Source organism: Coturnix japonica, chromosome Z (genome assembly GCF_001577835.2).
Source record: "Coturnix japonica isolate 7356 chromosome Z, Coturnix japonica 2.1, whole genome shotgun sequence".
In the NCBI taxonomy this organism is placed as follows: Eukaryota; Metazoa; Chordata; class Aves; order Galliformes; family Phasianidae; genus Coturnix; species Coturnix japonica.
Window position 1 is genome coordinate 46,067,909 of NC_029547.1, and position 25,239 is coordinate 46,093,147.

The 25,239-nt window shown below is 41.2% G+C and overlaps 1 protein-coding gene across 2 annotated transcripts in view; it reads left to right on the forward strand.

Moving 5' to 3' along the window:
* RNF38 (ring finger protein 38) overlaps positions 1 to 25,239 on the forward strand; it is a 75,740-nt gene that overhangs the window by 37,180 nt on the left and 13,321 nt on the right. Inside the window, exons 2-6 of one of the 2 annotated variants that reach the window (XM_032441239.1) lie at positions 11,817 to 11,887; positions 21,656 to 21,849; positions 22,238 to 22,451; positions 24,177 to 24,344; positions 24,470 to 24,514. In XM_032441239.1, the coding sequence (XP_032297130.1) occupies positions 11,817 to 11,887; positions 21,656 to 21,849; positions 22,238 to 22,451; positions 24,177 to 24,344; positions 24,470 to 24,514 (692 nt within the window). Of the gene's footprint in view, positions 1 to 5,228; positions 5,545 to 11,816; positions 11,888 to 21,655; positions 21,850 to 22,237; positions 22,452 to 24,176; positions 24,345 to 24,469; positions 24,515 to 25,239 lie in introns of those variants that run through there. The other variant, XM_015849487.2, reaches the window with a different exon arrangement.

Genomic DNA, 25,239 nt, shown 5'->3' on the forward strand with positions numbered 1-25,239 from the left:
AGTTGAGATTCCTTAGGAAAGTTCCTATCCCTGTCAACAGCTAGCGAAACTAAGACGTGATATATGCAGGCCTGGATGAACAGGGTGATATAATGTATTAATATCTCTGTTACCAGATGTGGGACTAAGATAAAATCTGAGTGTTCTCAATCTTTCATTTTCCCTTCAAGTATTATCCTTAAGCCTAAGCCATTCAAGGGAAAGAAAAACAAGAAAATGTTGCAAACTATTTTATTTATTTTTAACTAAAAGCAGGATGGTATTGCTGCTAGTGGCCTTACTCTGCAGGTGTAGGAGGAAAAAGACAAAAGTAAAATGCTGAACATGAATATGGTTCTTTCTTGGAAACAAGACTGGGGCAAATGCACACTCCCTGGAGCAAGACCAGAAAAATGACAGGAAAAGAGGAAGTTATTTCATTGCCTGTCAAATATAATTTTTTTTCATTTTGGCCTGGCAAGTCACTCCCAATAATTTGTAAGTTATGATAGTAAACACTTCATCAGCTGCAAGGGGACTGGGGTTTTAGAAAGCTCCTATGGGGTAATGAAGTGCTACCTAACTCTGGCTTCACTGTATTGAGGCCAATTTTAATTGTATTCAGAGTTTCCCGTTTTAGCAGACAACCTGTGCTGAGAGTGAATTTTCCCCTGAAATGCTTTCCTAGAGGTGGTTTGATCCCATAACTTCAAGTAAGCAAGCTTTCAGACTTGGCCCTCTTTCAAACAAATGTTTGCAAGGTCAGTTTTGAAATAAGCAGTGCCTCAAGTGGTTATCCTTGCTTTATGGCTAGATTGAACAGGCAGTAAAAACATAAAACACAGTAAAGTTGAGTTGTATTTGAAATTTTTGTTCCAATATTTCACTGCATTCGTTCTTCATAAAAGTAGGAGTCTGCAAATAGTCAATAACAAATGCCTGCTCTTGACCACTGTTTCCTATCCTGATTAAAGTCTGCTGGAGGCAGACAACAGTAGCAGAAATTACTGCTGAAGTCTCCAGAGTAGGTTGGATCTTTGTGCAAATTAATGATGGGTTTACTGGTCATTCAAGAGATTCCAATAGGGGGAAGGCAACAAGCCTGTGAAGTTTAGAGCTTACCATTTAAAGTTGTGCCTCTGTACTTTTTGGTCAATGTTTTTGATGTTGCAATGATGAAAAAGTGATGATGAATTTAAAACAAAGAAAGCGCACTATTCACTGTATCCAAAAGTGAGTTCTTAGACAGTTTACATTAGCAGTCTTTGATTTACAATCTTACTGAAATTTTCAAGAGAAGGTACATTTTGAGAAAATGCATTTACTGATCTTGTTACAAATAGAGAAAAACAAATGGCTTGAAATTTCAGGAAGCTTTTGCTTTAAATAAATAGCTTTAGGTGGCTCGAGGACTCAGACATCTAAGTCTTCAGAAGCATTAGTATTAAGGTAGGATGAGATACAGTGCTGTTAAGAGGATGAAATCTCAAAAGGAATCACAGGGAGCACTATGTACTGTTAATACATATAAAACTGTGATTTTTGTTTTTTAGAAAATTTTTACAAAAGCATATTAATTGTTGATATCACTTTAGAAAGTTCCCTTCTTTTTCACAGATAATAGAGGTTGCCCTCAGAACAGGAGGTGACTATTTCTTCATGGCTCTAAAATTAACTAGCTTAACTAGTACTCCAAGTAGTACTTAAACCTTACTGCTTTACGTAGTATTCTATGCCAGACTGACACATGCTAGCAGAATTTTATTGACACTTTGCTATGCAATTTCAACAGTTGCACTTCATCTCCTGATATTGTAAGTACCAAGATTACCAGTAAAGCCATGGCATTGTGCTTATGAGTGTAAAAGTATTTCTGCGTTAACCTAATTTCCTGAAGATTTATGGCTGCTGTAAATGTTTTCCATGGGTGACTTCTTGCTGAGCTGCTACTTGAACAAGCAGGAAAAGCTGATTGCCAGAGCAAAGCATATAGCTGCCAATAGCTTAAGGAAAATGTTGCTGGCTTTTGCATGTGCACTATAAAGATACAGAAATATGAATTTTAACATTTTGTTTTACTCTTGCATGAAAATCTAAGTAGAACTGAGTAATGTTTGAAATGAAAAAGCCAACAGAAAGGATCATGTTCTTCTCTGTTTCAGTATTTTCTTAAATAACAAAAAAGTTATTATAAAGTTGAGTGCTGAAAAATGTTGCAAAAATCTGTTTATCATGTACAGCAGTTCCGTTTTCATGGCGATTTTTAGAGCGCATACTGACAGAATTTATAAAAGTAAATATAAATCTTGTCATTACTGCCTTTGATTTCAAGAATTATGTAAGTGCTGGGATGTTCATCTTACTTGAAGTCTGAGTGAATCTGTTCACTTGCCCTAGGCGTGCTTAGTATCAATATGTATTAATCTTTGTAGAAATGTTTGTAGTTACTGTCAGTAAAACTTTTTATTCTCACTGGAATTGTTTGCTTATCCAGCAATACTGCATCCTCAGCTGAGGACAGCCTGTGATGAAGTGCTGGATACCTGACATCAGCTTCACACAGGGATGCATAGAGAAGCATGCCACTGACAGGTCAGATCCCTGAGACAGCACTACATGATAGTGTCAGAGGCATCCTCACAGACGTGTGTAACTTGAAAACATGCCAGGTGAGCCCATGCAGGATATGTCCTGTGCCAAGTGCTTCTAGGTGGTAGCCTTGCCAGCAGCCTCTCCTATCCAGAGGCAGACAGGACAAACTGCAGGGCCTGTAGGTTGCCTGTCCACCAGAGACAGACAACAGAGAAGTAGCTGCTCATCCCCACACTGGTAGGGGAAAGACTCTGCACAGGATGAGGGTACCAACTCATCCATGTAGTTACTGGGGAAGGACACTTCTCTGGGGGTTACAGGGCCAACCAATCCAGTTTGTGCTTAGGTTCCTCCGCTTTTCTCCTTATGTATTTGGGTGGTGGCAGTCAGAAATGTAACTGGAAGATGTGTTTAATGCGTATGAAGTAAACATGGGCCTAGACTACACTACAAACTTACAGGTTTGTTTTTCCTCTAGCGTCTTCAGATTTTTTCTTGAAGAGGATGGCATCCAGTTTCTTACTCTCAGAAGTTGCTAGAACTACCAAGGAAATGCCACACCACACAACTGAAAAATATCAGCTATTCCCAGCATGTAACAACTTTCTTTCCACCGATCAGCTAGAGAAGTTAAGAGTGGATACAGACTTGTAAGCTTTTTTGGAGCTTACAGAAGGAAAAGTGTAGAAAAATAGGGGAGAGGGACAGTCCTAATATGCATTATTTGCAGCTAATGTAGCTAAACCCTCCAAGCAAAGATGCAGTTTGTTCCTTATTCATGGTGAAACGTCTATATCCAGGAAAATTTTGAGCAGAGCTGTAGCACAGTTGACATACAACCATCTCTTCCGTGCCCCAACTAAAAGTATGTTGTGATGGGCATACATCATGTCTTGAAGTCATCTCTAATATTTTTCTTTGCAATACTGAAATACTCTGTTTGCTTTTAAAAATCTGTAGTTTGAAAGGCTCTTGAATCAGAAGGGGCATTTAAAAGAAAAGTAGTATGTTGCAAATGGGAATATTGTTGACTAGCAGGTAACAGTCATCTAAATGAGTGTTTTGTCTTGATTGCTTTTTGGTTTTTTTTGGTTGTGTCGTTTTTGTTTTTGTTTGTTTGTTTGTTTGTTTGTTTTGTGACAAGACTCTTGGATCATAGAGTGATCCTCTTGATTATCTCTGTTGGACCTTCAGAGGTGGGCTAGACGTCTGTGGCTGTATCATGAGAACACATCCTCAGTTCAATTCACAGGTTTTATCAAAGGAATAATTGATTCAAACTTCAATTGTTCCCATGCATTTGCTACTTCATGAACTCCAGCCTGCAAATCTGCTAGCATTCACCACAAAACTCTCTTGACTCATGCAAGTTAATGAAGCTCAGTAGTGACATCCTACATAAAGTTCATTTTAGTAGTATAGGTGGCATATTCAAATGATTCCTGGGAAGGGAATGTAGTAAATGTATCAGTTGGTATCATTCATTTAAGCAATGTTACGCTTTCTGTAGCTCAGAAATGAGTGAATTTAAAGCACTGAACTCCCACCTCTTTCCCTTGGACAAGCATTGTGTGAGCTTCATCTTGACAGGCGTGAAGCAAGTCATTCAAATTTGATGTAGATTCTCTTTTATAACAGTTCACAAGTTAGGTAGAAATTCTGATGATTTTCTCTGCTGATTAGTTCAGTGAGTGGGTTTAGAAGGAAGGCAATCCCCTTCCTGTGGAGTCGGGGAGTACGGCATTTTTTATCATTTATTACAAAATAAGTGATTATTTTCCCTGGATTCAAGGCAATGTCAGACACAGAGTCTCACTTTGATTAGAAAAAGGGACTGAAATAGAGTTTAACTGGAGGAAAGCTGAAGTTTCTCATTAAGTATCTGAGAGTTAGTGTGTATGTTTTATACATAGATATATGTGCATGTATACATGTACAAGAATAAGTTGTGTGTGCATCACTTGAAAGGACTTACTCAACACCCTGTCTTGATACTGGCAGTGCTGAGGGGGTGGCTGCTGTGAAGTTTTCTGAATGGCTGTTGTCTCTTGGAGGTCTCTCAAGATAACTTGAGGCTACAGTCACTGAAACGTTAGAAGTTATGAGTCTGAGTAAACTTGCTTTCACAAATTGCCCTATTATTCTCACAGTGGGGAGACTGCTTTGGACTGTGGCAAAGTTCAGCTTGAATGCTGCATAGGAGGAAAGCAAGTGTGAGGCATTAGGCCTCATAGTTATGTCTTCTGAATGCTATGGCAAGGAAATACATTTGGCCAGGTGATATGCACAGCGGCTTGCATAACTTGCTCTCTCACTTACTGAAGGGTCTTACTGGCAATTATTTCCCCACTTTCAGTTTTTGTATTGGGCTTATGTGGCAAGTTTTTGATAATGAGGGAAATGCATTGGTGGCCTCTGTGAGAAAAGCTGAGGAGCTGCCCCATTTCAGATAAGAGACAGCTCCAAAAAGGACCTGCTGCTGGCCAGAGCTGAACCAATGAGCAGCATTAGCATTGCCTCTGAGAGCAGATATAAGAAAGAGGGAAAACCTGCAAAACAGCAGGTGGAAGAGAGGAGTGAGAGGAATAGCCCAGCAGCCATCAAGGTCAATGCAGGAGTGTGGGAGTTCCAGCTGCTAAAGCCTAAGTTCTCAGCAGTCCGTGGAGAAGATCATGGTGGAGCAGGCTGAAACCCAGCAGCCCACACAGGGCACCATAGGGGGCCAGGCTGTTCCTCCACAGCCGATGGAGTGGACTGTGGGGGAGCAGGCCGTTCAGCAACCCATGGAGGACCCCATGGGAGAGCAGGTTGTTCCTCCACAACCCATGGAGAGGATTGTGGAGGAGCAGGCTGTTCCTCTGCAGCCCATGGAGAGGACTGTGGGGGGGCATGCTGTTGCTCTGCAGCCCATGGAGGACTGCAGCAGAGCAGATCTCCATACTGCAGCCTGTGAAAGAGCCCACAGTGGAGCAGGTGAGTTGGTGGGAGCTGCTGCTGATAAGGGGGGGTGAACAGGCCCTGGAGCAGTCTTCTCCTGAAGGTCTGCACCACAAGTGTGATGTTGGAGCAGTTCTTGATGAACTGTAGCATGCAGAGAGCACTCAAAGGATCAGGAAGGGTAGCAACCTGTGCCTGTGGGGACCTGATGCTGGAGCAGGGGAGGAGTGAGGGTGAAGGAGCAGCAAAGACAAAGCATTGTAAACCAAAAGCAGCCTCCATCCCCTGTGCTGTTCAGAGGGAGAAGGGAGAAGATAGATGGGGGTGGGAGGTGTATAGGCAATAAATTACATTAATCTCTCCTAGCTGAGTCAGTTTTGCTCATGACAGTAATTGATGAGCAATCTCCCAGTTCTTATCTCAACCATGATCCTTTGTCCACCATATTTTTTGCTCCTGTTCTTTTGAAGGAGGATGAGAGAGCAGTGTGTGCAGCTGAGCTAGCATCTGGAGCAAAATTACCACTTTCTGCTTTGTAGTAAAGATAATATTTCAAGCAGAATTAAAACCTTCCTTTTAATGGCATTAGGATGTGCTACGCACCAGGTGTTGTGTTGGTCTGATGTTCAGGCTAAGATTTGGGGGTGTGAAGGTAGTTCAACAGAGTTCTGTCTGCTCACTGCAGTCTGGGCACTGTACACTGACTCATATTTCCTTTCTGTCCTCCAGCATCACTTTCTGTTAAACCACAGTCACAACTACTTGATGGTGCAGAGGTTATCTTTGAAAAGAAAGCTGCTAAGGTTATTTTTGGGATTCAGGCTCAGTTGGTCTTTCTTACATGGGAATGTAATGTGATTCACCTTCCTTCAGGGGTTTGTCGGTGTAAGGAGGAGATATCTTTTTCTTAGAAAGGAAGTCATTCAAAAGCTTAACTGAATTACTAAAAACCACCCTTCTAGAACAAAAGCAAATAATTAAAAATCTGTAACTTAACATCATAGTTTACACTGTTGTGAAGCAGAGCCTCTAGCTGAGGATCTCTGCGTCAACTTCCTGGCTCTGCTGCTTCTGCTGCCCCCATGTGAGGTACTGCATCACCACTGCTGTCTTCAGAGCTGCCTGTATGTGACTGCGCATGACATCAGCCAGATAACAGGTGCAAGGCAGCCAGAACATCTGTAAACTCTTGACAGCTAAGAAATCATGTTTTATATCTTTCTGTTCTGCTTTAGGATATTAATAAGTAATTGACCAGAAGTATGTGCAAAGGCTGTGGAAGATTATGGTCCAAAAGAAAATGTCAAGGGGGGGAGGGAGGGGAGGAGTGGAAAGTAGCAAAAGATAGCACTGCTGTATCCACTATTAACTGTATTTGGTGGTCTGTGGCTCAGTTTACAGAGCAGCTGAGTATGATTGAAACATGTATATCCCAAGATAGCTTTCTGCCTTAGTACATTGCTTGAAATGCCGTTGTGACAACATAAAGAGCAGTGGGCTGCCAAGGCGCCCTGCAGGTTTGTATTTACCAGTGGAAGCAGTACTGTTGCAGCTGTGTTGCTGCTCCTGTCATGTATTACAGCTAGAGCAAAGCCAACTTCTAATTTACCATTATGTATGTGATCACAGTTCTTGAAAACTGCATCTGTACAAGCATAGCATCCGCTACTTTTGTTGTGTAATGCAAGGTCCATCCATGTTTATGGCTTTAATCTGGTAGAGACCGAGTTTTAGATGACACTGCGGTTAAATATAGGCTAAGATATCATATAAGCAGCATTCTGGGAGCTCCTTTTGTTGTCCAAATGCATAGATGTTGCAAACAGGATTATAGGCATTTGTCATAGCTCGGCAGAATGGAACTGTTCTTATTATCTGCTGCCTACTGTTTCATCTTGGACTAAGCAAGAGGTCATATTTTAATTTAACTCAGCATATGAGGAATTGGACAGAAAGCCTCCATCTTTTTATCATTAACACTCCTTGTGGGATTTGCTGTTGTTGTTGTTGGGTTTTGTTTTTTAGTTTGATTCTGAGCTTGAATTGATTACAAATCTCAGTAAAGCATGTGGAACTTTTCTAGTAAAAATACCTGTGTTTTGCAAAGGTCTAAATCAAATGGGAAGTTAGCTTAGCATGTTTTGCACTGTTTAAAACAGTTCTTAATGTCAGACCTTGAAACTTAACATTGATAATAACTTCTTTGTTCTCTCGCAGCAATACACAGAAACTCTTCTGGAACTCTTGTGACCTCTATAGGCCATTGTCTGTATCTCTTGGGTCAAATCATAGAATCATAGAATTACTCAGGTTGGAAAAGACCTCAAAGATCATCAAGTCCAACCACAGCCTAACCATAGTACCCTAACTCTAACAACCCTCTGCTAAATCATATCTCTGAGCACCACATCCAAACGGCTCTTGAACACATCCAGGGATGGTGACTCGACCACCTCCCTGGGGATACACTACTTTCCACAGAGATGACTCAGAAGTTTTTTTGTTTTGTTTTGTTTTTTAATTATTTTTCCTAATTGTCTTCTCTCTCTGAACTTCTTACATTGCTAATTGTTTGTGCTTACCTAGTTACATAATTTCAGTCTTGTGGTAACTTAAGTGTTACTACCTTGTCATTTTGTTGTTCCTCACCCCCAAAGATTTTTCTTAACTTAGATATTTTAACATGGACTTTATTTTGGTTGGAGAATGTTCTGTCAAAGATCATGCATATCTCTGCTGGTTAGTTGGTTTTTGGGGTGGTTTTTGTTTGTTTGTTTTTTAAGTAATAAGTTACAAAGATTTGGAAACAGTTTTGCCCACGAGTTGCATTTTCTGTAATTCCATCTTAGGTAATTATGGGCAGTTATTTGAAAACACTCTTCTCAGCTTTTTCAACTGTTCCTGTTGCCTGGTACTTACTGGTGTCAGTAATTGCCTTCCTAGCAGCTGGCTGCAGTGTTAAAACTGAGTGGGGATTTGCGGAAAACCATAATGAATACAATATATGCATACATAAAATATTTATACTTGCATACATGTATGTATACACATATTTATACATATGTGCATATGTTTCTATATGAACATGTATACATGTATATATGTCAGTCTTTATGTGTGTATACATGTTCACACAGAATACAGTTGCCTGTGCATGGGCAGATAGAGTACAGTAATAAGTTGTAGGGGCAGGTGAACTCTTAGTACGAGACTTTTCTTTGTTGCAAACTTGGGTCACCATCTTTTGGAGCTTCTGATGAAAAGAATAGCAAAACAAAAAAGCCTTCAATGAGGCATTAACATGCTATGATTGATTTGTCCGCTGGCAAGTGAGCATTTGTAAACAAAGCAGCAAAGAATCATTTGCAGAGCAAGCAAGAAGAAAAGGATTTGGTTTTCCTGATAATGAATTTGAACTTTTTTAAGTAAGTAGAATCAGTGTTTAATGTCAGGTTTCCCTTTGAGAAATTGAAGTGATGGACTCTAAAAGCCAGTTTTGGATTGGTAAAGGGGGGTAAGAATCAATAATTGTGACAGGCTAGCTGTGGGAGCATTGCTTCACTGTTGACAATTGCATCATGGTATTAGGGACCCAGAGGGAATGTGCTGCCGCTGCTGTCCTGTCTGCTGTGGAACAGTTTTTAACACGGTGATGCCAAAGCTACTATTCAGTTTTCTATGTTATTTCCTTTGTTTTTAATAACAGTTGAGTTTTCAGCATCTGAAAGCACGTCTACATGCAAAAATTCAATCGTAGGTTTTCTGAAATGAAACTCTTCTTTTTCATTCTAACCTGCTAGACCAAAATAACACCTATGGAAAGCATGAATGTAGACTGAGTTCAAAGCCTGCCTGAGAGCACACATGCAGTTTGCAGTGGGCTGTGACTGCTGAGTTGGGCTTTTAGTTTGATACTAAGAGATGCCAAAAAGAAGACTGCAGCATCTGGTGCCATTTTTGTTATCTCAAGCCAAATAAATTAATGGCCTTTTATCTATGTTTAATGATTTTTTATTATATCAATGCATTATTTATGTTAACTGTAATTAATTAGTAATCTAAATTGAAAGTTTTGATGGTGTTTTTGTTTTGTTTTTTTCCAGAAGGATATGTATATTCATGCGGTGTTCTGCTACTTTTCCCCCCCCCCCTTTTTTTCTTTTTTCCTTTGGGAGCAGAACTGTGGAATTAATAAGGATATGAATGAAATCTCCTCTTTTGAAGCATTATTCCATCCTGGAAATACCAGGGGAATTTGGTGACAAGAGAGTCTCATGGTGTAAAGAATATACAGTTCCCACAATGTGTAACTGTTTTGAGACAGAGGAAATAACATGCTTACAAGAACTCTGTCCATTTGCAGCTGTAGTATTTAAAAGTGTGTGCTTTTAGCTAACTTCAAAGATAATAAGATTCTACAAAACCACTGCAAAGTATGTATCAATTGAAGCTTCTACATCTATTAAATGAAGGTGTGAGGAAGCTGTAGGTATTCATTCAATATAACAGTGTAGAACTTCATGTTCTGCTTTGAAAATGAAACCAAATATACTGCCTTCTGGGTTGCAGGGCCAAAGACCGTGTAGCCCTTGAGATCTTCCATTAGTGCCTCTTTTAAGAAATTTGTGTAGCTTATGAGCTTATGAATTGTAATATGTGAACACTCAACTTCTGTAAGATACCATTATGCACTCATGCACATTAGAAGCTGCTAACCATTATTTGGTTTGATAGAAATGCAGATATGGAAATAAGGTAATCGCAGATGCACCGCATGATGTGATAGTGTTTGCCAGGAAAAAAAAAAAAAAAAAAAAAAAAAAAAAGGAAAAAGTCAAGTACATTATTGTTTTTAATAAAGTCAAGGTAGATTTGGGGTGCTTTCCTTTCCCTTCTTTCCCTTTCCCCTTTCCCCTTTCCCCTTTCCCCTTTCCCCCTTCCCCTTCCCCTTCCCCTTCCCCTTCCTTTTTTTAAATTCTGTTGGAGAATTTTTGCTTTAGTAAAATAACATCTAAGTGAATGGGAAAGCTTCTAAGTGAGTTGTCTCATTGTCTCTGCCCAGCAAGCATGTGCAACCTAAAAAGTTTTGATAGAAAACCTGGACACCATTTGCTGTTTTTTGAAACTAGGAAACTACAGGATGTGACACAAATTGTTTCCCAGTAGCTGTGCTAAAGCTGACTAGTCCGCAAGTGGGGTGATTCAAGCCCAAAACGATGTGAATTGGCTTCAGGTCATGATGAGTAACATTCAGAGGCTACGTGCTGCACAGGCCACAGTGTGCATTTGCTGGCTGGTAGGGTGCTGCCTGTGCAGTGTTTCGTCAAGCACATCTGCTCTGGCTGCTGTAGAACAGAAAGAACCTCATTTTCCTGCTTTTCCCATTTTATACATGCTATTTTAGAAGCTGGGGGGGGGTGGGGGTGGGGGTGGGGGGAAGGTAAGCAAAAACAATGTAGTTTTAATGCTGAGGCAGTGGTGACAATAAGGAGTGAAGGATTCTGTTCCCTCCCCATTTAGAGTGATTTTGGAGGCTTGCTGTGACTGGTCATGCCAATTGGCAGACTGCTTGATTCTGTAAATAAGCATATGCTTTGATATGTGCTGTCCATCCCATAAGCTCCAGAGATTTATGAAAAAAAAAAAAAAAATACACATGGAATTCCTGGCCTATTTTACAGAATAGGATTATTCATATTTCAAAAATCTAGCAGAAGGCCACCAAGAAATCCATGGAGAAAATTTCTAAATATATATTCTGTGAGGAACATCATGAAACAGGTGTTCCTCTACAATGAGGCTGTTGGTTGGTTGGTTTTTTTTTCCTCCCATGCATTTTATTTTATTTTATTTTATTTTATTTTATTTTATTTTATTTTATTTTATTTTATTTTATTTTTGTTTTGTTTCACCCAGTACTCTTAGGAAGTACAAAATCAAGACTAGTGGTTACCCTTCTCTGCTTTCTGAACAAAGAAAAACACATGCTTGGGAATCTGTATTGATAGAATCCAGCTTCGGGTTGTTTCTCTGCTTGGATAGAAGTCTTAGGACTGGGATGAGTCTTTGCAGAAGTGTGCTGTACCATGCAGAGAATGTGACGTAATGAAACTGATGAAAAACCTTTAGCAGGCAGAAATTCCACTACAGATAAGATGGATAAGAACAATGCTTTTCTGCTTTAATGCTGGGTTTTTCAGTCCGCTGTTATTCTATAGTAGACCATTGAAAAGAAACTGCTGTTTTGCGGCTATTCACAGGAATCGGGTTATCATTTTAACAAGCCTTTTACCCACCTTCTCTTGCAGGTAGCATTGCTACTTCCTTCCAGTGGCCGCCAATCCATCAAGATCACATTTGCAACGACGATGACGACAAGGTGAGGCACACATACATTTATTTCTCCCTCAAAAGATCAGTGCGCATCTGTTCACTTTCATTTCTACATGCTGCTTTTACTGTAGAAAGCACAGCGCTCATTTTTAAGCATTGCTTTGAGTCGTTATGTTAAAAACACCCTCGATTTAGTAAAAGACTGTCCTAAGTGAACGCACGGTATTTTTGCTTGTGCTCTGAACATCGCAGCCGTGTGACAGTGTGTGTTAATAAAGCAGTGCTGTTAGCTGTGGTAAGGCAGGGTGTTGTGTTGTGGCAGGGTGTTGTGGCAGGGTGTCCTAAGGCCATCAGGAGCAGCTCCATCCCGCCCGCTGAGGCGGCTGTGGACGGTGCGGCCTGACGACCGGCTGCGCATGCGCGCCATGGCTGCCAGCCCCGCTCCCGCCCCCGTCCGCTCCCCGCCCACTTCCGTCCGCCGCAGCCGTGTGCAAACAAAGGGCGCCTCGAGCTGCCGGTCGAGGAGTGTCCGGCTGCAACACCCGCCCCTGTCGGACCGTGACGTCACCGGTGCCCGGAGGCGGCGCGCGGCCGCAGGGCCCGCAGGGGCGGAAGATGGCGGGCGGTAGCGGCAGTGAGCCGCGGAGGGCGGCGGGCCGGGCGCTGGAGGGTCGCGGGCCGCAGCCGGAGCTCGCCCTGTGATGGGCGGAGGGCGCCGGGCCGCCACTCCCGGAAGCGACCGTGCGGGCAGGCGGCGCAGGCGCAGGCCCCGGCCGGGCGGAGGCAGCGTTGGCCGGGGGACACACAGCCGACACGACAGGAGGCGGCGGCGGAGCCTCGCTGGGCACCGCGGGGCGCGCCGAGGCGGCGGGGGCGCGGCCCCGCGGGGCCCCGCGGCCTCAGGTACCGGCGGGGAGGGGCGGGGCGGGGCCCTGCCGGTGCGCCGGGCCTGGCGGGCGAGGGGCGGTTGGCCGCGCTCGGGTCGGGGCAGTGCCGGTTCGGCGGGCGAGGGCCGGTTGGCCGCGGCCGCGTTTGGGTCGGGTCGAGGCGAAGCGACGGCGGCTCCTCTGTGTCTCTGCGGGCCGCTGTGCTGTCACGAGCCGAGAAGGGACGGCTGTCCGGGGAGAGACCGCTGCTCAGGTGTGCGGCTGGGGGTGCTGCCTTGGTGGGAGTTTCAGTGCGTACCGATTCCTACATCCAGTTTAACAGGAGGTGCTCTTCACTGTACGTGCACCAAGAAGGTGTCGCTTCCTTAAGAAGTGTGTTTTGAAACTAGTTGTGCTTTGAGCTATTGTCTGGAGGCACTGGCTTTCAAATGTGATTCTTCATAGTAATATAGTTACTACTTACGCAGGTGTTCACTGTCTCGAAGACGCATGAAAGTAGCTTTGGGAGCAGACGCTGTTCTCGGTGTGTTGTTTGACCATCTGGTGAGGCAGCCAGAGTGGCAAAACAGCCGTGGTGACCAGGAACCCACCTTGTCCTGGCGTTACTTCCTGACACGGCAGTGCTGCTTACGTGCTTGTTCCTAATCACCCATCTGCTGGAACAAAAGCCCTGCTTCCAGTTGCTAAATACACGACATTTACCCTCATCTCAGGGATTTTGCTGTTTGCTGGCCCAGTTTCTCTGCTGGTCCTTCGTTTCTTGAAATATATACGCCTTTTATTTTTATTTTTTTTTCTTTCTTTTTTTTTTTTTTTTCCCCTCACTTTAACAAGGTATTGTAGCTGTGGCATTGGAAACTTGCTGTCCTGAGAAAAAGGAAGGAGGAAGCTCTGTTTGGCTGGGCAGTTAGAGAGGGCAGCATGCACAGTGAGAGAACTGGGTGTGAGGCAGTAAAGTGGATGAGGTGCTGTGCTCGCTGTAATGAGAAGTTGGTAATGTTGTCTTCCTCAATCACCATAGAAAAGAAAATACGAATGCGTAATATTACATGTGAAGGTTTTCCTGAGCTTGTTACAAGAAAGCAGTACACGCTAAGAGCAGTAATTGCAATAAAAGCAGTGTTATAAATTACAGGGGTTCATAAGTTACAGATCTCAAGATTTTCTTGCTTGAATCTTAGCAAATGTCCATCTATGTATTTTTTTTCAACATGGTTTACTCTAACTACAGGAGATTTAAAGTGACATTATTTCTAAAGCCAAGTTACTCTTCTGCTCCTCAGTAAGAAAGACTAAGAAATTATTTCTGTACTGAAATAAGAGTAGTACAACTTTTACAGTTATGAAGATGAGTGAGTTCTTTAGAACTACTACTAAAAAGCCAGTTGAAAGTTAAACTGTAATCTTGTTGCTTTTCAAAACAATCTTATGTGTTTGTACTTGGTAACAGTGTGGGCTAAACTGCTTGTGAACTGGATGGGAATTTGTGTGGAGCGAGTTTTAGATTCCTAAAGCTTTTGTCATTTAATCTTTCTAAGGAGCTCTTCCTCTTTCCCAGGAGAAATCTGAAAGGTAGGAATAAGAATACAGACGGAGTATGCAATTTATGTCTTTCTGTTTCAAGTTGGAGAATTGTATTGACTGTTGAGGCACTGATTCTTGAAACCTCTGGTAAGGTGGAGGCTTGACTTGATTTGGAATTGATCCTTTTAGTGAGCTCTTGTGAAATATCATGAAAACTTACTTTGCTTTTTGGTGCCCTCTACTGATTTCCATTTGTTGAAATGACTAAAGCCAAGTCTTTTTTCTTCAAGAGCAGTAAAATGCTAACAGCAGCTATTTAAAAACACTGGGAGAGAAGAAGGGAATCTCTGTTGCACCTTAATTATGCTTTTTGCTTATTGCTGTCCAACCAGTTTGCCTGGATTGCTTTGGAACTATTCCTCACTTGATAGAAAAATGGTTACACAGAACTGCTTCACCAGGGTTCTTCTTTAGGCTTTCCCTCTGTAAAAAGATGTGATACTTACCCTCCCTTCTCAGGAAAAGAAAGAGGCTTTTCATGGTTTCTGTCCTAAGAGCCTTTTATTTCTTAGATCGTTTACAGTAGCACTGTCCTTTGCATTTATCACAACAACCTTATAGCTGGAGAAAAACAAGCAAACAACAACCAAATAATAATAATAATAATAAAAACAACCAATGCAACTGTGCTTCTTTTAGGCACTGTGACAAATCCTGTCTTTTGTTGGCTGATTGTCTTAGGAGCCCTTTCATCTTGAGAGTCTTACTGTTTTATTCCTACGCTTGAAGTTTCCTGACATCTCTGGCCTAGGCAAACTTGACAATAGCACAAACTCTGCTGTGTCTTCCCTCCAGAGCCTCTTACCTTTGGCCTTGTGTCTGTCAGCCCAGCTCTGTTCATTTTTGTAGGACTGGACAGTTTTTTCTTTCATGTTGTTGTAAACGTAAGTCATTGTGTGAGCTGGGTAAGAGCGTTCATAATGCAACTTCGGATACTGCTGAGCAGATGCTCTGTCTGGTCTTCATCAGTGTTTTAGGAAATGGTCTTTCCAGAAAAATGAAGAAAGATTGAGGTTTTCTTCCATACTCGAGTTATTTCCTTACAGTCCTGCTAGGAACTCTTCTGTTTCTAGGGCTTGAAATACAAATTATTTCTTGCCTGAACCCAGAGAAAGGAGGTAAAAAGTAGTTTTCTTCTGAGCTTGTTTTTTTTTCCTCTGCATTTTGCTGTAACCATATAAATGGCTATTGTCTTGCTTAGTGTTTCTTGGTCACTACTGAAATTTTTATCTCAAGTAACTTTCTCAACTTTTGACAGTCCTTTCTGAAGAGCAGAGCTGAGTTATATGCTGTTTTAAAAAATCTTAGACATACCAAGGTTAAGTGGTAAACCACATATGTGCTCACAAGGATACTTCTGTAGAGTAACTTTTGACCCTCTACTCTGAAGTATTATTTGATTTGTTTTTTTCCTGTTTTCACGGGAGAATACTACTGAAAGCCTAGTGCATAGCATTCAGTAAAGATCACAGAATGACTGAGGTTGGAAGGTGTCTCTGGAGGCTGTCTGGGCCAACCCCTTCAGAGCTACCTAGAGCTGGTTGCCCAGGATCACATTCAGGTGGCTTGAATATCTCCAAGGAGGGGAGTCCACAGCCTCTCTGGGTAACATGTGGCAGTACTCTGTCACCTGCACAGCAAAGAAGGTCTACCAGGTGTTCAGAGGGAACTTTCAGTGTGCCAGTTTGTGTCTGTTGCCTTTTCTCCTGGCACTGGGCCTCACTGAGAGGAGCTTGGTCCTTTCTTCTTTGCACTCTACCTTCATATGTTTGCACATGTTGATGAGGGCCCCCTAAGCCTTCTCTCCAGGCTGAACAGTCCTAGCTCTGTCAGCCTCTCCTTGTAGGAGGGATGCTCCTGTCCCTCCATCATCTTAGTGACATTTCACTGGACTCTCTCCCTCTGATTCCCTCTGATTTGTACTGAGAAGCTTAGAACTGGACACAGGATAACACATACTCTCTCTTAAGACTTTTGAACCCTAACAGCTGCCTAACTGGGCTTCCTTTCAGCCACCTGCCTAGTTTCAGACAGCTCTCAGGTTTGAGAAGGTCTGTACTATTTCCAGTTTTTCATTAGACCAAATTCACATTACGGTGATGTTCCTTCATCAGGAAATTGTCCTGTATGTGTTCTGCTAGCCATGCATTTGAGTTGTCTCTAGGTCAGATCTAAAACCGAATGTGGACTAGGAAAACAAAACATGACTTTTAAAATTACTGCTGGTGGGGAAATTTGTCACTGGAGCCTAAACAGGATTTTGAAGGCTTCTTGTGATGCATTGTGTGGAGCAGTTGTCTTGGGTGTTTGGGATCTAGGGCTTTAATTTGGTGTCTGGAGGATGCAGAGTGTGGGCATCACTATTCAAATGTTCATTTTCACACTGCGTGCCCACTTCACATCCTCTTTGCTGCTGTAGTCTGCCAGATTGAGTTCTCAATCAGCAAACAAAATCTTATTTTTTTTTTCATTTCCTTGTTGTGGTGTCATGGTGCCTGATCCAGGTATTTCATTGTTCTTGAGAACAGGTATGATGTTGATATGGAAGGTGGTGTGTTGAAGCAGAAGTTCTGCATCCTGCTTAACACTGCAGAGGCTGAGCAAAAAGTGTTTTATCATCTAGTTACTCTAGCACACAGTTGACAGCACACACGCACACACAAAAACAAGTGACAAAACAGAGCTCTGCTAACCAGCACAACCACGCAAGCAAAATTCATTGGTCAAACTTGGTTACACTGGCAAAAGATTTGTACTGCTGGTGTTTATTCTGCCAGCTAATATTTCTCTGGAGAGCTTTTGCCTCTAAAAGCTGTGCATCATTGCAGTGTGATTCTGCTGGCAGATCTGTATGTACACAGATCTCTTGTGGTGCAGCCCTGTGTCCAACTGGATATGTATATATATTTTTTTTACTTTGTCTTGGAAGAAGAGCAACAATTAGGCTTGGAAGTAATCTTATCTGTTCATAATGCCTATTTTATTTGCTACTCTTATACACAATAGATCTAAGAATAATGTTCTACTTGCTTCTTTGTAGTACTTCCTTTCTAGAATTAAGTCTAGATTTTTGAGAGTGTATTTAGAGGAAACCTCGGTCTTTATCTATAAAAGTCCATGAGTTTTTTATTTGTTGTCTTGAAAGCTGATACGATCACTTTTTCTCTCCCATTATTTTTTCATATGCTTTTAATTTTGGATATTCTTGTTTAGGGCAAAGGGTGAGGAGGTGTTGGTTTGTCCCGTTTTCATGAATAGTCTTTATCTCATTCTTCCTCAGCTGTGGTGTCTGGCATCCTTATGATTTCTCTGTGTACAACTAATGGAAGTTTTGCTTGGTTTATGTATGTGCAAGGAGAGAGTACATACTCACGTGAGTGTGTCTGGTCAAGGAGCATTTCAATATCAAGAGGGAATCCTAAGAAAAGCAGTAAACTATAAGAAGGAACTCTCCAGGATGCAATGCAAAACCTGGCCAAGAAATGGTAAGGGAGATGGTAACTAAACTAAACCTGGTTAGTTAGTAATAGAGAAGGGTATGTGGGAATGCTTATCACAGTGAGATTATGTGGTCGAGTACTTTATCAAATGGAATGATAAGGAAGAGGGAAACAAAATTGGATTCAGAGATTCAAATCTGCCAGCCAGACTTAAAGAAGAGGGACTAGAGTGGGTCTAAAACCAGCCCTGGTCAACCACACTGTCTGTCAAGAAACTGCATGCAAACACAAGGACTTTGCAGCTGATAAGGATGCAAGCCCAAGGCCCAGGCTGCTAGAGGGCCCATGGAGCTGTGCACTGGGAAGGGGAATCGGGGCGAGCAGTGGGTGGGCAGAAGGGTGTACAAAAGAGTTGGTCGTGTGCATCCACAGCCAGTTGATTTGGCTGTCTGTATTAGCCTGTCTGTATGAGCCCTGCCTGTGGGTAATGTGGCCTGTCCTGTCTTCTCATTACATCCTTTCTTAATGAGCCCTCTGTGTGAGGTCATGCTTAGCTCATGTGCGTGCATGTGTGTGCTGCATGGACTGAATGCATGCTGCCGGTGAGACTGTGGTGAGTGGAGACAAGGCCAGAGGCTGGAACCCCACAGGCCTGTCAGGCAAGTGTCCAGAGCCCTGGGGTCTGTGCGCCAGCCCCTGGGGATGTGGCCTCTGGCCCTGGGGCATACTGCATTCCACCATGGAGCCAGGGAGGAGATTGGCCAGATAGTTTGTTGTGCCTCACCTTCCTTGTGTGTGCAAAGTGTGGGTTGTTTTGGTGGTTTGTTTTTTTTTGTGTGTGTGTTTTTTTGTTGTTTTTTTTTGCCTTGGTAATTGCTTTAATTCAAATGATTTCTATTTTGCTGCCCAGATATCTTGTTTTAAATATATAACAAAGGTGGAATTCTTGAGTTATAACTTTCTAAATATATTGAATTCCAGTTACATAAAGGTATGAAAAGAAAATTGTTTAGAAGAGAATCTGTAGGCAAATATATTTTGCTAGACATTGTCCGAATTAAAACTGATCACTTAGAGATCACTCATTTGCAAACAGATTTTGTAGTTAGATATATAATTTTAAGGTTGAGTACTACTGCTTGGTCTCTGCAGTTGTGAAGGCATCTTAGAAGCATACGCAGAAAGTGATGGATGCTGTTTTTCCGTTTAAGAACCAAGATTACCTCCTCCTTTTACTTACTACATTTTTCACTTGTGTTCAAGATACTTTGCATCTTTGGGGGATTTTATTGGCTATAATCATCTCATAGTAGATTATTTCCTGCAGTCCATATTGCTTGTCTTCCAATATACTTAGAAGTCCCACATTGCTATTTATGTAGTCCCCTGATTTGATATTTATGTGGTTGTCTGGGATACTCATCTTTTTTGAGACTCCTGTTGCTGTGTTTTATTATCTTTTATTATTATCCTCTCTGAGATTTTAATCAGCTTTTCTTTTCTATTGGATCTTTTCATTCAGCGATAGGTCATGTTGTTAGCTTTGTGCTGAAAAAAAAACCAAAAAAAAACATAGGATATGTTCCAGTGTTTAAAGGATCCAGATACCTTTAAACCTTCCTTTATTTCCTAGCATGGATTTGCAGATCTTTTTCCTCTGTTTTACAGTAATATAAGGGTACTTGTTGCATTTTCTAATTGAACCTCTGCCAGGTCGTGTTCTGTGCTGTTAATATCAGTGTGCTTTAGAGCCCTTTAAAGATATTAAAATCTTGTTGTAGCACTCGATTTTAGAGACCCTTATGCAGTTGTAAAATACCTTTCATGTTAGCTATTCTTTTAAAATCTATTTATTGACTAATTATTTTCTAACAACATAAATTCAGCATAACAGATTTTGATTGATTTTTGTGATTCATAATAATGTGAATAATCACTTCCTAAATTAATAGTTATGAATTTGCAAGAATAAATCTGCATCTATTTTTAAAATGTGGAAATGAATAAAATACCCATGCAGAATACAGAATTTTGGATTAAATTGAAGTTTGCCAAAACCTGTTTATAAGCAAGACAAGCTTTTCGTTTAGAGCCATTTTCAGAATAGCCAGCTGTATCCTTGTTTGCGTTGGTTGCTTGTTAGGTTCTGCTGGTTGGTTCCTCATCAGCAGAACTCATGAACGGCGTTAATAGATAAATGTGAAAGCAGAAAACCCACCTTGGGATTTAAGGTGTTGCCTTACTCCCCAGAGCTTCTGTAATGTTCTTTATATTGTTTTGAAATTTCCCTGACCTAATCTTCAACCTGGAAATTGGCTTTATTTTCACAAACAGGTGCAGCACATGTAGGTATATACAGCCCGTTTCTCCAGGGGAACTATGCTTTTAAAAGTAAATAAAAATTTAGAATTAAAAGTGTGCATCTCTGTGCACTTTGTTTTCACTTTTTTTTCCTCTCTTTTTTTCTCTTCCTGCATCATTAGTGGTGGGGAAACTCTGATTTGTTTTAAAGTATTTGAAAGCATGAGGCTGAAATAAGTGAAATTTAATCATAATGGTCAGGTGAAGGAAAATAACTCTTTTCTCTTGAACTCCTGCATGTAACTTAAGAGTTACAAAACAATGTGTTTGCACTGTAAAGAGCACAAGAACGAAGTATATATCATTACTAACCTGTCAGAAAGGAACTGGTGGCATTTAGAAAACAAGTAGAGCCCTGTAAAGCTGAGAACCAAAAGTAAGCCATAATCTTCAAATAATTTGAAGTGAGAGCTATACCAATTTGTAGGTTGGCAGACTTTCTCTGCAGTTAACCAATTGCAGAACTCTATAACTGAATAAAGAGTTGTTTGAGTTTATTGAAATAATGCTGTGGGGGACTGAAATGTGTTAGTGAATAAGCTGGAGAGCAGCAAGGCATTAGGGCTTGACATGCATGATTAGCGTCAGAGAAGTCTGTGATGCTTGAGGTCAAAGGTAGGACGCAGCATGGCAGCTCTTGTGTTGCTTTTAGTTTTCCTGTGTTCAGACCAAGGGTTCTGGAGTGGAGCATTTTTGATCATTTGTCAACAATGTGTCATTGTAATTCTGATGGAAGAATAGGTTGGAGCTTGGGAAGGAACTTTTATTGCCTTTGCTACTGGATTCTGGGGCATTTGTGGGATCTTTTGACAAGAATGGCATCTGTCTCTATTTAAGTAGAGTCAGTAGCATGGTTACACAGTGGAAAAGAGAGAGAGTTGTATTCAGGAGCAGCAGGGAGAACGTTACTTGGAAGTGAATGGCTTTCATATCACTAACATTGAAAACTGGGTGTTAAGTAGCACTAGATGAATTTTATTGAAGGATATAGACAGGTTGGTGATTTTTTTATGCCATTTTGGTTTGGTTTTTTTAGACCATGTATCAGTACTTCCCAATGACAATTTATACTAATAAGTACAAAAACGTGCACCTGTGTGCTAAGCTAGCAGAATTAAAATGGGGTGCGGGACAAAACAAATATCTGATTAACCATGGTAGAATGGCCTTCACAAAAAAGGGAGGCAACACAGCACAAGGCGTGCTTATGTTTTCATGCTTCTGTAACCCATGAGTGTAGGGGCGGTGTGTACCTTGTATTCCTCATATTAATCTCTTTCCTGATAATATGGGTTTGATAGAGCATTTGATACAATCATGTTTCTGATGTATAATTTGGTTATTCTTCATTAGTTAGGGGGCTATCACAAAACTGTGTTAGAAGAGTAATAAGTAGATGACTACTTGCAGTTGATTAACTTGAAGTTGTTTTGGTCTAGTCTGCAGTAAGTGCTTCCTTCTAATGCCAGCTGCAAAGTAATCTTGAAACGTGGATGTAATTCACTCATCTGCAGATATTTTGTTTGTTTTTCACTGGCATAGAGTGAAGACGGTCCCAGCCCCAAGCGGCAACGCCTTTCCCATTCAGTCTTTGACTACACCACGGCGTCACCAGCCTCGTCACCGCCAATGCGACCATGGGATATGACATCAAATAGGCAGCCTCCTTTGGCTCGGCCCAACCAACACCACTTCTCAGGGGAACGATGCAACACACCTGCACGAAACAGAAGGAGGTAAACAGGCTGTATAGACAGATAAACACTTTTGATTCTTCATTCCAGTTCAAGAGAAGAGTGTCTAGACTAGACACTGTATTTAGTACCCTGAGTATTTCTGACTAGATCATGTGTTAAATATTTTAATGTTTCGTTTGAGCTATAAATTATTCTGGGCTGTGGTTGTACATTGCTGGCTCATGTCAAGATTTTTGTCCTCCAGTATCCAAGCATTCTCTGCAGACCTGCTTTCGTTCTGCTCGTCATCCAGTCTCTGTTTGTGTTTTGGATTGCCCAAAGCTTGGGCCTGTTGGGCATTTAAAAAAAAAAATCTTGAAACTTCATTTTCATTTGGTTTTGGCTTGCAACATTTATATAATCTCTAATCTTTTTAATGTGTTTGCAGTCCTCCTGTTCGACGTCAGAGAACTAGGAGAGATCGTCTGTCTCGACATAATTCCATTAGCCTGGATGAAAACTATCACCATCTCTCCTATGGACAGCAGCAAGCAATAGAAGAGCCCCGAGCTTTTCGCCCACCGAATGTATCTCCTCGTATGTTATGCCCAGCTGTTCACCCACCACAGCAGAATGCAGTGATGGTTGACATTCATGACCAGGTAAGAGGTTTGGAGCACAAACAAACATTCAAGATACCTTCATTTCCAGGTTAGGTATCAAGGGAAGTCACATAATACTAAACTCTGTTTTACAGAGGGAGCTATTTTTGGTACTTAAAGCACTAGTAGGCAGTGGAGGGAAAAAATGTCTTCGTAAAGAAGATTGGAAGTTAACAACTTTCCTATGCATATATTTCCATAGTGGTGTACACCTCTGGCCTAGGCCTTTCAAGTACAGTTCTTATGCTTCTGAAGTTAACTTAACTTCTTTAAGATGTGATACAGTAAATTTCTATTTCATGTGAAGTATCTCTTCTTAGCATTGGTATCTATAAATTATTGAAATATGTTGTTCAGAAGTAGAATTCATAATGCCAGTAATTGGTTGCTTATAAAGCAGCAGAAATCTCATGATAGAGTTGTTACATAACCAAATCAGCCATCCAACCTAATCAACTCCTCCTTAAATCACATTAAAAAAAAGAAAAAACAGACAGATCTGCAGTTGGTCCAGAAAGCAAATAATTTCTGAGTGGGAGATGGGAACAGGCACAGAGTTTATGACTGAAGACATGTAAAAGAAGCTGTTGTCGTCTTTTGTTGTTCAGATCAGCAGGCTGCGGTTGATGTGCTTTGGATGCTACATAATCATCAGCTGCTTGTCTGGATATGCTCTTCTCAAACTGCACATACATAGAATGCAACTTTTAACAACCCTGCTTGAAGACGCATTCCATGCAGCAGCATTCAACTGATGAATTGTATTACGTGTGCAGAGCCACAGAGGCCAAGTGCAGGGGTGGAAGCTAAACACCGTGCTATCCATCTCAAAACCTTACATTCTGGTGAACAATTTTGCTGCATTATCTTAAAAGTTAAAACATGCTCTTGCTTTATATTGCAAGATTACATTATGACAAGCCTGCATAAGCTCTGTTTGACTGCCTGTAGCTTCCAAGACAGCATCTGTGATCAGACTCACTGAGGTCCTCTATGGTGATATTTTATACTTCAGAGACAGCCATTTTAAGAGGTTATTTTTTATTCTTATTTTGAGCATTTCTGAGTCACAGCTGGCATTACAGTGTTTGCCTAACTTTTCTACCAGAGCTAGAACCAGATTAAATTCAGCTTCTCTCCTGAGAGGTGTTTCTGTCTACCATGATGTACAGGTTTAGCCTTTAAGTGCCATTAGGTGATCTTGTTTTGACCTATGCTTCTGACTTCATGGTACCAGTTCAGTAAATCAGCAGCCTTTAGTTTAGTTATTCTCACCTCTTAATGAGCTGTTTGCATGGTTTCTACTTTAGCAGAACAAGGATGAAGAATGAGCTGCCCAGAAATAATTACTGTTTGTAAATCCGTGCTTCCTGACAATAATGCTTTGCAATTTTGCTAGAGAATCAGAGATTCCTTATTCAGTATTAAAATAAAAAACAAAAACAAACAAACCAAAACTTCAGAGTTTAATCCTTTTAAACTGACAGATCCCTCTTTGCCCTGCCCAGGAAATTCTGATCAATGAGTAGTACATTGAGAAGAGTATTTGAAAGAACAGGAATTACAGGCATGTGCCCTTTTTTTAAACATTCATTATGAATGTTTGTGGTTTTTTTTCCAACATATAGGTAAAAGCTTTTTAATTTACTCAGCATGCTGTACAATGCTGTTAAGAGCTTACAACTACTTTAGTTCTTACTACTGCTTATTTTCATTTTGCTACAGATCCATCAGGGTACAGTTCCTGTCTCATACACAGTGACAACAATGGCTCCACATGGGATACCACTTTGCACAGGCCAGCACATCCCTGCCTGCAGCACACAGCAGGTCCCGGGGTGTTCAGTGGTTTTCAGTGGGCAGCACCTTCCAGTTTGCAGTGTGCCTCCTCCAGTAAGTGGGCTTCTGTAGTTAAACCAGCTTCAATTTTAGACAGAGGAATGGCAGGTACCGTGAAGCTTCACTGTTTATGTGCTTTAATTGCACTGAAAAATACCCTTCTTTTTTTCTTCCCTGAGGTGAATTGCAGTGGCATATTAACATGGACCTTAGAACTGGTGAGCGTATGTATGTTGCTTATCTAATATCTTTATAGTGTGTGGCTGTTTATAGTATGAAGTCTTGATGGCTTTTAATTCAAACTGCAATCTGGTTAATGATTTAATGTCACCATGTGAGCTTTTTTCTTATTTCATGTTTTTAGAAGAACGATTCTATGGTTTTTACTATTCAGCTTACCAAGAAAAAATTACAGATAGCTTGTTTATGGATTGATTATACACAAAGAAGGTCTGATAGTCTGAAACCACTTTTCTTCTGAGAAATTTTAAGATCAGTAAAAGCTGAGAGGCTGAGCTGGAAATACTCTAACAAAATTATCCTTTAGTAACTGTATCTCACTTAGACTTTCTGGGAGTGAAATAAAGTACCTTGATTGACTCACATTTGTCACCTTTAAAACTGAAAGAATCTGATTTGTTTTCTTAGAAATGTTCGTGTATCAACTCAGAGAGGCATGATTCCAGAGGTTCTAGTTCATAGCATTTCCATGCTGTGCTATTCTGTAGAAAGTTCCCACTAAGTGCAAGCAGATTCTAGCCCTAAGGAAGTAAAGGAGATGCCCCTAAGAAGTTTCAACTGTACAAATGGAAGTTGTGGAACCTTCTGAAAGAACTGCAGGTTTTTATTGTTTTACCATTTTCTAGAAGTACAAATCTGTAATATTATACACACCAACTACATGTACTTGGTACATGCATTTGTAATGTGGATGTGTACGTCGGACTCT